Source organism: Xyrauchen texanus, chromosome 23 (assembly GCF_025860055.1).
Source record: "Xyrauchen texanus isolate HMW12.3.18 chromosome 23, RBS_HiC_50CHRs, whole genome shotgun sequence".
In the NCBI taxonomy this organism is placed as follows: Eukaryota; Metazoa; Chordata; class Actinopteri; order Cypriniformes; family Catostomidae; genus Xyrauchen; species Xyrauchen texanus.
The window spans coordinates 37,531,655-37,546,452 of NC_068298.1; the positions used below are offsets into that span (position 1 = coordinate 37,531,655).

The 14,798-nt window shown below is 39.9% G+C and overlaps 1 protein-coding gene across 1 annotated transcript in view; it reads right to left on the bottom strand.

Annotated features, from left to right (window-relative positions):
* Positions 1-5,104: 5,104 nt before the first annotated feature.
* Positions 5,105-14,798, bottom strand: part of atg2a (autophagy related 2A) — a 42,460-nt gene continuing 32,766 nt past the window's right edge. The window contains exons 35-42 of the mRNA XM_052154973.1: positions 12,967-13,051; positions 12,736-12,883; positions 12,574-12,643; positions 11,996-12,078; positions 9,246-9,367; positions 8,956-9,110; positions 8,556-8,708; positions 5,105-6,901 (exon numbers count right to left, since the gene is read on the bottom strand). Coding sequence (XP_052010933.1) covers positions 6,665-6,901; positions 8,556-8,708; positions 8,956-9,110; positions 9,246-9,367; positions 11,996-12,078; positions 12,574-12,643; positions 12,736-12,883; positions 12,967-13,051 — 1,053 coding nt within the window. The 3' untranslated portion in view covers positions 5,105-6,664. The remainder of the gene's footprint in view (positions 6,902-8,555; positions 8,709-8,955; positions 9,111-9,245; positions 9,368-11,995; positions 12,079-12,573; positions 12,644-12,735; positions 12,884-12,966; positions 13,052-14,798) is intronic.

The window sequence follows — 14,798 nt, forward strand, 5'->3', positions numbered from 1 at the left end:
GTTGGGCCCTGATCCAATCGGCCAGAAGACTGGGGCCAAGTCTGTCCTCTGGATTTTTCTGTGCTGCTATTCCACCATCCTGGCATTCCTTAAGATGCTCCCTCAATGGAACAAAAGCCTGCACACAGGCGCAAACTATTTCAGGTGCCACATATCCGATCCCGCCACAAGGGGCTACCCAGTCCTCGGCTGGGCTACCTTCCGTTTCACCCCTAGGTCACCTGGACAGGGCATCAGCATTTCCATTTGTCTGCCCAGATCTATAGCACACCTCAAACTGGAACCCTGCCAGCTGGGCTGCCCACCGCTGCTCCACTGCACCTAGGTTTGCTGTATTCAAATGAGCCAATGGATTATTATCTGTGAACACAGTAAAGGGAGACACAGCAAGATATTCTCTAAACTTTTCCACTATGGCCCATTTTAAGGCCAGCAATTAGTTTGAATGAGCTGTAGTTTTTATCATTCCTTTCAGCTGGACGGAGGCTTCTACTTGCATAAGCAATCACTTTCTCCTGCCCCTCCTGTACCTGTGCCAGCAGTGCCCCCAAACCTTTCTGGCTAGCATCAGTGTACAACACGAATGGCAACTGAAAGTCAGCGTATGTCAATATTGATGCTTGTAAGAGGCTGAATTTAAATTTCTTGAAAGCTGCATCCTGTGCCTCTCCCCATGCCCAATGAACTTTTCTACCTGGAGCAGATTGGGTGCACCGCTTTGATGTACCCCACGTCATTGAATTCAGGGGTGCGGCAATCTGGGCAAAATCTGTGATAAAACGCCTGTAGTATCCCGCTAGGCCCAAGAAAGCCCGAAGTTGAGTAATATCCTGAGGAGTTGACCAGGCCTTCACTGCCCGCAGTTTCTCTGGGTCTGGTGAAACTCCACCTTCTGCAATCACATGGCCTAAATACTGGACTTTAGTCTGAAAAAGAGAACACTTGATGGGTTTAACTTTTAAGCCATAATTCCCCAAACGACTGAAAACCAAATCCAGGTGGGAAATAGGAGCCTCAAAGGATGGGGAAAAGACTATTATACCATCCAAATAAAGCAGCAGTGTTTCAAAATTTTGGTCAGGGGTTCTCCACCAGTCTCTGAAAAGATCCTGGGGCATTAAATAACCCCATCGGCATCCGATTAAATTCAAATAGCCCCATCGGGGTCACAAAAGCAGTCTTTTCTTTGTCAGCTGGGTGCACCCCCACCTGCCAATACCCATGTGCTAAATCTAATGTTGAAAACATGCTAGATTTTTTTTAATGAAGCCAATGATTCTTCAATTCTGGGGAGTGGGTATGCATCTTTATGGGTAACCCCATTCAGCCGCCTGTAGTCTACGCAGAAACGAAGGGTGCCGTTCTTCTTTCTTACCAGCACTACAGGTGCTGCCCAAGGACTATAGCTTTCCCTAATGATCCCATTGTCCATCATATTCCCCAAAAGCCCCCTGACCTCTTGGTACAATTTTGGTGGAATTCTACTATATCGGTCTCTAATTGGCGCAGAATCACCTGTAGGTATGACATGTAGGACCTTATCAGTATACCCATAATCTTCATGTTCTGAAAAAACCCTCTGATGCTTGGATAATAATTTAGTAATCATCTCCTGTTATTCAATGGTAAATTGTAACGGATCTAACGAAACAGCTACCGGCCAAGCCGCATGTTCTGATGGTAATTCCTGCACTCTAGCCTGCCTGACCCCTACCTCCACGGTCTCATCTAATGGTCTTATCTCTACTTCTCCTTGAGATTTCAAAGGGCATAACTACATCAAAAATATGCCCTATCCGACAGCGCTTAAAGTGTCACTGGAGCTGGGGAAAGGTTCAATATTCGGACCATAACTCTATCCTTTGACACTGTACTAAGTGACCGGGCTACCAGTAACTGCCCTGGTGAAGCATCATCTTGGAGAGGCTCTACCAAGCCCACATAGTCCTTTCCATCAGGTCGTAAACGTGCACAGGCCTCTACCACAACCTCCGAATGAGCTGGAATGACCTTCAGTCTTCCCTATGGCCAATAAATAGAACTTAGCTGCCCTAACTCATCAGCAAACTTTAAGAAATCTTCACACACGGAGAACATTTGACGCCACACCTTAACTTGGGCTACACTTTCTAACCCCGAACAACTGTCCCCAGCCTGCGTCATCAAATTCTCTACATTCTCTGATTACATTCATGCCAATCAACCCCGGATACGATGACCCACAGGAATCTTTAACAATCAATACTCCTCTTTTTGGTATTATTTCTCCACATATGTTTAAGTCCACCTCAATATACCCAATGTATGGAATAACTAACCCATTAGCAGCTACCAGATTAAACTTTTGAATGGGTGGGTGTATTGTTGGCCGTCCAGTTTCAAAATGTTTCTTAAAGTAACTTTCTGTCAATGTCATCACTTGTAACCCATTATCAATTAAACAAGACGTTTTAACCCCTTGTATAACTACTTCGACTACCAGACATTGCCCTATTAAATGTTTTTTGTTCTCTAATAGGCCACTACCCAAAATACCCACCGTTTGGGCCTGCACAGTGGGTTTTATTAGTTTGAAGACCCCTGAGCTCCATCCGCAACCCTACAACGCCTTTCAATGTGGACATCTTGCTTACAACGACGGCAAATAGGTCTTCCCTATGGTCGAATTGATCAGAGTCTCTTCGGCCTCCCCTTAACTCATTCCTAGTTCCTGCACTTCCGCTTCTTGGTAGTAGATTCTGTACACCCTCACGCACTTTAATCATTCCAGCCAGAATTTCTTTTATTTCACCTTTCAACTGCAAAAACACCTCCTGTCTAATTTCCTCAACTAATTTTGTTGTATCCAGGGAGGGTTTTACCTGCACTGTTGCGGCTACTGCTTGAGCTATTTCCCCAAACTCATCGGCTCGTAAAATTGCTTCCTGTTTAACCTCTAAAAAGCAACATTGGTTCGAGCTACACCCATACTCCGGAGTTCCCTATGCAATCATACGTCAGACAGTCCTGAAATAAATTGATCTTGTAAAATATTACCCCCAGTAGTGCCATCCCCCCTACCCCCAAGAAGGTTACTTAATTCTTGAAGTGCCAGGGCAAACTGTCTAACATTCTCATTAGTCCTTTGTTTATGAGTGAAAAATTGTGACCGAAGATTAGCAAGGGGGACTACATCTCCATAAATGCCTTTTAAATAGGTAAAAATCTGCTCAACAGTTACACGCTGGGCTGCCGGCAAAGCTAGTACTTCCCTCTTTGCTTCGCCCTCCAGATTACTTATAGCAGCTGAAACCTTTTGCACATCAGAAAAAGGATATATGTTAAACGATGTCTGAGCGGTAAGCCAATCTTGAAAACAATTTTGAGAAGTTCGTTCACCATTAAATGTTGGACCCCATAGTGTCCCCATCAAAGGAAAAGGTTATTTTAAAAGTTAAGAATCATCATAATGCATGCATGAGATGTTAAGAGCCTTAAATTGTTTAGATGTTCAACCATAAATTTACAAGCTTTTAAACTGTAATTACATCAACATACCAATTAATATTAAGCAAAAGCTTCAAAGCCCTTTTGTGCTACATGCTTTAAATTCATGACTCATGTAAACACCCAATACACAGCAATTCAGTACATATCCACCACACACAAATTCATAAATACCTCATAATAAATACACACCAAAACAAAATAACAAAAGTACATACCATGGATATCATTTTAGCCATATACATAACTGTCGTCAATTAGCTACAGTAGAGAAAGCATGGAAATTAGGAAAATAACCTGCCCTCATACCCCCACTGAATCACACGCACACACAAATTACAAGCGCCGGGGGCCACTGGTTAATACTCCCAACTAGACCCTGCACCCCGGCAAAAAGAAATCCCAACCAGTCAAACATTAATTCATAAATTTAAAATACCTTACTGCTGGCCTCCTTACCTGCTACCAGACGTGGGTACCTTGCTCGGAGAAACATCAAGGACGGCCGCACCCAAATTACTCCGACATCCAATTGTCCCTCCCAATTTACTTACACACGTGCAATACGCCAATAAACGACCCACGTCCCAGCACGGCAGCGTTAGGTTTGGCGCTCAACAGTACCAAACACACCCCCCCCCCCCCAAAGAAACATACCAGCTTTATAACTTGGAGCACATTAAGCAAATGACCAACAGGTGTGCGGTCCCATTCACCACCCAATGAGACAGGGTGGAAACGCTGCAAACACATGGTCCCTCTTATTTATATTCAACAGCTTACACTAAAGCTGAAAAGTTTTGCTTTCAGAGGCTTTATATGGGGTTAGGATGAAAATAACGTGCATTTCGTACTGTTCTGAGACCAGTGCAGATAGACAGCACACTGGAGGTCAAGTCATTCACTAAATAGGGAGCAAGGGTGCATCCTATAGCTTTCCATGCAGTTAAGTGCATTCACTGCTATAATCTGACCAAAAGTTCAGTTTCAGGCTGCAGATGATGTTTGGATCACTCAACATGTTTGCAGATATGGGACAAAGATAATCAATACATAGATTCAGAATTGTATAATGTATAATTTTATTTTAACATGTTTGGCAGTGATTGATGATTCTGGTCACTACTTAGAATCAGAATTATTTATTCAGCTGTATAGAAAATCTGCTGTAATGTCTATAATGTCTCAAAAACATGAATAACCAACACTCCTGGATACTTATAAAGTATTTGTTGGAAAAAAATTTGATATGACTTTCTATAGCTTGGTATTACTTAAAAATGTATAACTTTAGTCCCGCTGTCATATGAGGACATACATTTTTAGGGAAAACAATTTGTTCTAGAATAATTATTATATATATATATTTTTTGCATATTTATTAAGTGCTACTATTTACAAATAAAAAGGGAAATGGAAAATGCACACTGCAGTCATGCAGGGTTCTCAGAAGGTTAACCTAAATACATTTTGTTCTTGTATGAATCCGTTATGAATTAGCATTTTGTGTTAGCACATCATGACCGAACATGCCACACTAATCCATTGTTGGTAGAAAAATGTATTTCTCATATTTGTGGGTGCAATGAATTCACACCATGAATTTCAAACATTCTTCAAATGTAATTTTTATTTTATATTTTTATTAATTTGCTTACACATTGTCTTGGTACTATACAGGTAATTCATACAGCATATGCCATAGTTATAATTACAGAAGAAATAAATGCACACGGATAGCTGTCACATTGCCAGCCAAACACAAACATGCATATCCTTACACACTCACTCACACAACACACTGTACACATACTAAAACACAAGCCAAAACAACTCACTTCCCTTACACTTTATGCAATTGACAAAAAGGTGACATTACCCACAGAGCTCCTTCTCAATTGCCCGAATCTCCACCCCTTCTTTTTGCACAAGGACATCAATTGCTCGACCTCATACATTTTTACATATCATTAGTCATAACTGCAAAGTGAAATAAAACATTTAAAACACGTAGGAAGGCAGCTAATGAGACAAAAGCAAGCATGTTTGGTTTTGGGGTAAATCGCGTATAAAAGGGTGAATCTCACAAAATTTCTCTAGAACATGTCCAGGTCATATTTCAGCCCCTAATCAGAATGAAGAATCATAAGAAATTATATTGTGCTTAAAAGCCTATTTTTTTTCACATATTATTTTCATGACAATTTCCCCAACAATTGGAATTAATGTAATGCATTACAATGCAATGTCATTTATCTTTATATTTTATGGTGTTATTTTTTGTACTACCTTAATGCTAATTTAAATTAAAAGACGTATTCTACTATATAACAGTTATGAGAAACACTGTCAAAATAATAATGGGAATTACAATAAACCTAAAAGCATACGGATGCATTACAGCAATGTTAATATGGGTAAAAAAATGTGCTTTATTGTCATGTAAATACTTTTAACAATGCAAAGAAATTACAATAAATTTGAGGTAAAATATCACCTGGACATATTTCAACTTTCAATCACATTCTGAAAGAAAAACAAAATGATGAAGGTGTTAGTTTAGGCTTTTGAGAGAGTTAAACAGGTTGAAACTTTAAAACAAGATCTTTATAATGTCAAAGAATCAATTATGGCACAAAGACACCAGGAAAAAGGACTGTGCTTAAAACACAAGTCAAAGAGGACAAAGATGAATCGCTTTCCTAGCGTTACAAAGACATCCACAAAAACTATATGGTAAGGCCACCTGACCTAAATTAGAGATTACAAACGGCATTATGTTTGTAATATGTCAGAGGGAGAATATTGATTCAATCAAACGTTAAATGAGCGTTTAGAAGCAAGAAAACACTTGGTCTCTAGCTCACAGGTAAACAGTGTTACAGATTGATATGATTGCATATGTTTCAGTAGGACGAGAGAAACATGGGTTGCACTTGGCTGTCTAGAGAGCTCCGCTTCTAGCAATGTACAAAGTGAAAACAATTGCATTGCATTAAACAAAGTGTCTAACTACGTGGAAGCCACTTACAATTTTTTCCATTGAGCCGTTTCCATGTTTTTTTTTTTTTTGTCCTCCATTTTTGCATTGATACTTAAAGATTAACTCGCATACTATCACAAGTCATTCATTCATACTTCATTTTTACATTCACACTAACAAAAAAACACATCAATCTCATTCTTGGCCATCATCTGTGCGCCATTTTAAGAAGTCCTCTTTCCGCGCATCTGGTTTAATTTGGTTCCGCATGCCTCCCAGCAGGTTGGAGGTGGCCTCTGAGGCAACTATTAGGGGGCGGACAACGGTGGGTGGGATCTGGCGCAAAACCCCACCTACTGCCCCGGGAAGACCTTTCTGCTCGTGCCCACGGGATGCCACATCACACAGGGTCTGAGCTGTGTCAATCACTCCCTGTGAAAAACAAGTTTCCATTAGTGTGTATGAGAAGGCAGTTAAAGCATATGCTAAAGCTGCAGTCATCAATTTCTGCACCACTAGCGGCACCAAATAGAATTGTAAAACAACACCTTTCAAACAAGTTTCCCAAACACTCCTCAAACTCCCATCCCAAACACACTTCATTGGCATAGAGCCAATGTTAAGCTTAAAAAAAAAAAAAAAAAAAAAAAAGATTTTCTGATTAATCGTGGTCATTTAAAGATCCTGATATTTATTCTTAAAATCACAAGGCCAGTCTTGTACTCTATGTCTGACATATTCCTTACGTCAATTGCAATATACCACTGGGTGTCTTGTGTTAACAGGCCAAAAGGAAAAGAGACTAAAGAGAGAAACAACACAAATAACAAGAATTTTTACGTTTTTTTTTATTTCCTCATTTCGGCACCAACAAGCTGTTTGACTGACCGACAGGTGACTTATGTGTGCATGCTCTGACAATGCTCGCGGTGTTGCAGTAATGAGTACCAGGTGAAACTCGCCTAAATGGTAAAATTAGGTGAAAATATCCTTCTTTGAGAGATATAATGTAAACACTGTAATTTATGCTTAAAGTGCACTTAAACAGTGGGACAGCAGGTGGATTTGTTGCTGTCTAGTATGTTGTAATATCAATCAACAACAATAACGAGAGAACAGCTCTTGGCGGGTATTGAAATTTAAGGGATATTTCACCCAAAAATTTAAATTCTCTCATTATTTTCTCACCTTCATGACATCCCAGATGTGTATGACTTCCTTTCTTCTGCAGAACATAAATGAAGGTTTTGAGAATAATATCTCAGCTCTGTATGTCCTCACAATGCAAGTGAATGGGTGCCAAAATTTTGAAGCTCCAAACATCTGCATAATAATAATCCATGAGACTCCAGTGGTTTAATCAATGTCTTCAGAAGTGATATGAATGGTGTGGATGAGAAACAGATCAATTTCACATTCTTCTACTAGTGTTTTTGGTAATTCACATTCGTCAAGCACATCGCCCCCTACTGGACAGGGAGAAGAATTTCAAGAAAAAAGGACTTAAATATTTATCTGTTTCTCACCCACACCTATCATATCACTTCTGAAAATATGAATTAAAACACTGGAGTCATATGGATTACATTTATGATTCCTTTTATGTGCTTTTTGGAGTATTATATTTTGGCACCCATTCACTTGTATTGTGCGAACCTAAAGAGCTGAAATATTCTTTTAAAAATCGTAATTTTTGTTCTGTAGAAGAAAGTCATACACATCTGGGATGGCACGAGGGTGTGTAAATGATGAGAGAATTTAGATCTTTGGGTGAACTATCCCTTTAAGGTGTCGAAATTAGTATTAAGAATCATCAAATTACTTTCTATTGTAAGCAAAATCGATATTATAACTGAAATATATGCATTAATCAGAATCGAATCAAGAGTTTGTGCATCAGAATCGAAAATGCTTATCGATACACCAAGCCCAACCTAGAGTTGGCCATTTTTTTGTCCAATTGTTGGCATTTTTTTTTAATTGGTAACTTATACAAGGTTCATATAAACCCACAACATGATAACTCACACGACAACACAACAACTCACAACATATTTGACATATTTGCAATAGTATAGAGACATACTTCTCTGACGGTGTCATAGGCTTTGGCCACGCCCTCTCTGAGGTCAGCTGGTTGAGGGGTGCGCCTGGGACGGCAAGTAGGGCGTCCCTCAGTGATGTAACGTGTCAGAGGAGGAGTCGGAGATAAGATGTCATACACAGTCTCAGCAGTAGCCTGGAAATACACAGTCAAAATATGACTTCATATATCCAAGACATCTAACCTCATGCCTGCCCTGAAAAGTGTGCTCAATTTGTGTACACTTGAGTCAATTAGGTTAAAAAGCATAACCAGAAGTATCTAGTGACATTCACAAAACAGAAAGGCATTGTCAAGAAAGATTGGATCTGGCAGTATTTTCAGGTCTTCTATACCACGGCTCAGTAATATTTGTGAGTGTGTGTGTGTTTTGTGTGTATACCTGTATGGCCTGCACCAGTCTGTTGCTGAGCTCGAGGGCAGCAGAGGCTGTAGAGGTGCCGAACGATGCTGCCCCCCTCTGGAGCCCTCGGATAATGCGCCCGTCCTTCCGGTACTGTTCAATGGGCATCCAGAACAGATCGCGCACACCGTGGACTACAGAGTAAACAGCACAAGTTAAGAAAGCCTCTATCTGTTTGGTATATCCAAATGCATCTCAAAGTTATTAAATTTGAGAGAGAGAGCCAGTTGAGAGAGAGACAGTGCTGTTAAATGATATCTTGTACTCACAGAGCTGTACGACAGAATGCATTGGGCCTACACCTCCCAGAATCCCCGGCAGCTGGTTCTTCCTAATGTCCGTAAGCCACTCATTCACAGCATACTGAATAACCTTATCAACACCCAGCAGCCTAAGAAGACCGAGAGAGATCAAGAAGTTCAATTTTAATTTTTATAATACATTTATTTTTGGTCTGGATGATGGATTTAAAGATGTGCTTGAGTGTTATGTAAAATAAGGCAAGGAGAATTGTTTTTAAAAGGCCATATTTTACAATTTTGTAGCATTTTATAAAGTGCTGTGAAAAAGTATTCTCCCTCATCCTGATTTCTTCTGTTTTTGTGTATATCTGATACTAAATTCTTTCAAATATTTAAACAAAATCTAACATTAAACAAAGGCAATCTGAATAAACTCTAAATACAGATTTTAAATGACAATGTTATTTATTTAAGCAAAAAAGTTATCCAATACCATCTGGACATGTGTGAAAAAGTATTTGCACCCTTAGTTACTAAATCCCCAAATCAATTAAACTGCATTCATAATTGGGTTCAGTTGGACAAAACAAACCAGACCTAATTACTGCCAGCACTGTTCAATCAAATCAACACCTAAATAGAACTTTTTCAGCTGCATGAAGTTGGCTAGAAGGTCTCACCCAATAAAACACTATGCCAAGGTCAAAAGAAAATCCAGAAATGATGAGGAAAAAGGTGACTGAAATACATCAGTCTGGGAAGGGTTACAAAACTATTTAAAAGGCTCTGGGACTCCAAAAAAACCACAGTGAGAGCCATTATCTCCAAATGGAGAAACCTTGGCACAGTAGTGAACCTTCCCAGAAGTGGCCGACATTCCAAAATTCCCCCAAGAGCACAGTGATGACTCATTCAGGAAGTCACAAAAAAGCCAAGGACAACATCCAAGGAACTGCAGGCCTCTCACATCAATAAAGGATCCATGGTAGAGTGGCAAGGCAAAAACCACTGTTAACTCAGAAGAACATTAAGGCTCATCTGAATTTTGCCACACATAAATGATCCTCAAACCGTTTGGGAGAATGTTCTCTGGACTGATGAGTGGGAAGTGGAACTGTTTGGAAGACAGGGGTCCCGTTACATCTGGCATAAATCAAATACAGAAGTCAACAAAAAGTAAATAAATACGGTCAAGCATGGTGGTGGTATTGTGATGTTGTGGGGATGATTTGCTGCTTCAGGGCCAGGGTGACTTGCAATAATTGAGGGAAACATGAATTCTGCTCTCTACCAGAAAATCCTAAAGGAGAACGTCCAGTCATCAATCCGTGAGTTCAAACTCAAGGGCAACTGGATTATGCAGCAAAACAATGATCAAAGCATAGGAGTAAGTCCACCTCTGAATGGATCAAAAGAAGCAAAAGTAAAGTTTTGGAGTGGCCTTGTCAACGTCCTGACTTGAACCCAATTGTGATGATGTGGCAGGACCTTAAACCTGCAATGTGGCTGAACTAAAGCAGTTCTGCAAAGAAGTGTGGGCCAAAATTCCACCACAGCGTTGTGAAAGTCTGATCTCCAGTTATTGGAAGCGTTTGGCTGCAGTTGTTGCTTCTAAAGGTGGCACAACCAGCTATTAAGTTTAAGGGGCAGTATGTTTTTCACATGGGTGATATAGGTGTTGGATAACTTTTTTGCTTCAATAAAAATATATTTGAAAACTGTATTTTGTGTTTACTCAGGTTGCTTTTGTTTTATGTTATTTCTAATTTGACGATATAAAGCAATTTAGTATGAAAATACACAAAAATAGAAGAAATCAGGAAGGGTGCAAATACTTTTTCAAAGTACTGTATACTCTCACTGAACACTTTATTAGGAACACCTGTACACCTACTTATGCAATTATCTAAATCAGCAGCAGTGCAATGCATAAAATCATGCAGATACGGGTCAGGATCAACCATCAGAATGGGGAAAAATTTGATCACGTTGATTTCAACCATTTTCATTTCAATAGAGTGGTGGTGGAGTAGTGGGCTATAGCACTAAACTGTTAAGCAGAAGGCTGTCGGTTCGCAAGGCACTTAACTCCAGGTTGCTCCGGGGGGATTGTCCCTGTAATAAGTGCACTGTAAGTCGCTTTGGATAAAAGCGGCTGCCAAATGCATAAATTAATGAATGTAAATTTCAACCGTGGCATGATTTATGGTGTCAGACGGGCTGGTGTGAGTATTTCTGTAACCGCTGATCTCCAGGGATTTTCATGCACAACAGTCTCTAGAATTTACTCAGAATGATGCCAAAAACAAAAAGCATCCAGTGAGCGACAGTTCTGAGGATGGAAACATCAGGTTGATCAGAGAGGTCAACAGAGAATGGCCAGACTGGTATGAGCTGACAGAAAGGCTATGGTAACTCCGATAGCATCTCAGAATGCACATGTTGAAACTTGAGGCAAAGATAAAAAAAAAAATACAAATAAATGTTTTACGTGGCTTCATGAAATTTCCACGTAACATCAGACTGTGCTGGTGTCCACTCACTTTTAGGGCAGAAAAATAATTATAATAAAATGAACAATAATATACCTTCAGTACTTAGCCCCCTAGTTAACTTATCTTGACCATTTTCCATCCTCTCTGAGAATTAGAAAGAAAAAGCCTGATTTTGTTACTGTATCTTTATAACTTCTGCATTTAAATAACCTGATTTTTGAGCACAGAGGTTTAGAGAGCCCAGATGAGGATAAAGAGGCACTTGTGAATAAGAATGATTACCCATGTCTACAGCACAACCTCTTCAGCTTCAGTTCAGAGCAGTTCAGCTGGGCCAGACCAATCAAAATTCCAGCAAACGTACCCTAGGAAACCAGAGATTATATTCACTATTAGTACAGCAGCTGGAACTCAAACAAAATAACATTTCCTGTTTTTAAGTTCTTAAATAAAATCATTTTGGCATTAAATCTTCACACTAATTTCGATTTAGACAGATCTGCAATTGACTAGTATGTGAACCATTTTGATTAATTCAGTAAAGAGCTGACATTAACGGATCAATCGTACACGGCTTGCGAGCAAGTTTTACTCTGCAAAAAAGCAATATCTAGCTCATTAAATATTTCACAATATTGATAAACTAGAACGATCTCTTAAAAATAAACTATAAAAATGTCCATTCCATGATTTTTAAGGTTTTATTCATTCCCATGATTTATTCATTGTATTAATTTATTAACTTCAATGATCCATGTTTTAAAATTCCCTGATATTTTCCAGGTTGTCCATGGGAAACCTGACATGGATAAAATGACTTTCATGAAGAAAAGCATCAGTAATTTTAGGTGATCTCAAACCTGCTCAATAACCACATGCTTTCCCTGATAGTCCAGCCAGATGGGAACTTCAGAGGTAAAGCGGAACTCTCTAAAAGAGAAAAAGTTTGAGTGAACGTTAAGTACGATTTCAACATTTGTTTCATTGGACACTGATTGGCGGTTTGATGTCAGATCTTTAACCTGAAGTAGATTGGTTGGTCGGAGGTGGAGCCAGTGGAGGAGGAACTCTGCTCACTATAGGTTGTTTCTACAGAGGCAGCAAGATCATGGCCCAATCCTGAGGCAGGATCAGACTCGTCTAAATGCTTTTGAGGAGCGTCAGTTCTCACTGGGAAGAGATCAAGGGAGTGACAGATGTCAATAATATAAGAAAGAAGGAAAGAATAGAACTGTTTCAGAGTCTAGACTTACCTTCAGCTGCAGGGTCGGTGGGTAGGTAAGGATTTACTCCTGCTGCCATGTTACTGAAGAAGTCCTTCAAGAAGAAAAGTGCATCCTGGGAAATGACAACAAATAAGTTATTGAAGTCAACATGAAATCAAAATGAATCTGCTGAGCAAATAATGATGTCAATCATGTAATATTTCACATAAAAAAATTAATAAATTTTATTTTTTGATTAAATTAAAAGAAGCAGATTTAAAAATGTTGGTTATTTTTGCATTACAGTAATTAGAAGTGGGGGTCAATTTCTCTCTTTCTTTCTCTCTCTCTCTCATATATATATATATATATATATATATATATATATATATATATATATATATATATATATATATATAACCACCTGCCTAATATTGTGTTGGTCCCACTCGTGCCGCCGAAACCGAGATGATATTCTTCTCACTACAATTGTACAGAGCGGTTATCTGAGTTACCATAGACTTTGTCAGTTCAAACCAGTCTGGCAATTTTCTGGCAATTGTAAATATTGTGGCTGATTGGTGTGTGTGTATACAGTGAGGAAAATAAGTATTTGAACACCCTGCTATTTTGCAAGTTCTCCCACTTGGAAATCATGGAGGGGTCTGAAATTGTCATCGTAGGTGCATGTCCACTGTGAGAGACATAATCTAAAAAGAAAACTCCAAAAATCACAATGTATGATTTTTTAACTATTTATTTGTATGATACAGCTGCAAATAAGTATTTGAACACCTGTCTATCAGCTAGAATTCTGACCCTCAAAGACCTGTTAGTCTGCCTTTAAAATGTCCACCTCCACTCCATTTATTATCCTAAATTAGATGCACCTGTTTGAGGTCGTTAGCTGCATAAAGACACCTGTCCACCCCATACAATCAGTAAGAATCCAACTACTAACATGGCCAAGACCAAAGAGCTGTCCAAAGACACTAGAGACAAAATTGTACACCTCCAGAAGGCTGGAAAGGGCTACGAGGAAATTGCCAAGCAGCTTGGTGAAAAAAGGTCCACTGTTGGAGCAATCATTAGAAAATGGAAGAAGCTAAACATGACTGTCATTCTCCCTCGGACTGGGGCTCCATGCAAGATCTCACCTCGTGGGGTCTCAATGATCCTAAGAAAGGTGAGAAATCAGCTCAGAACTACACGGGAGGAGCTGCTCAATGACCTGAAAAGAGCTGGGACCACCGTTTCCAAGGTTACTGTTGGTAATACACTAAGACGTCATGGTTTGAAATCATGCATGGCACGGAAGGTTCCCCTGCTTAAACCAGCACATGTCAAGGCCCGTCTTAAGTTTGCCAATGACCATTTGGATGATCCAGAGGAGTCATGGGAGAAAGTCATGTGGTCAGATGAGACCAAAATATAACATTTTGGTCATAATTCCACTAACCGTGTTTGGAGGAAGAAGAATGATGAGTACCATCCCAAGAACACCATCCCTACTGTGAAGCATGGGGGTGGTAGCATCATGCTTTGGGGGTGTTTTTCTGCACATGGGACAGGGCTGACTGCACTGTATTAAGGAGAGGATGACCGGGGCCATGGATTGCGAGATTTTGGGAAACAACCTCCTTCCCTCAGTTAGAGCATTGAAGATGGGTCGAGGCTGGGTCTTCCAACATGACAATGACCCGAAGCACACAGCCAGGATAACCAAGGAGTGGCTCTGTAAGAAGCATATCAAGGTTCTGGCGTGGCCTAGCCAGTCTCCAGACCTAAACCCAATAGAGAATCTTTGGAGGGAGCTCAAACTCCATGTTTCTCAGCGACAGCCCAGAAACCTGACTGATCTAGAGAAGATCTGTGTGGAG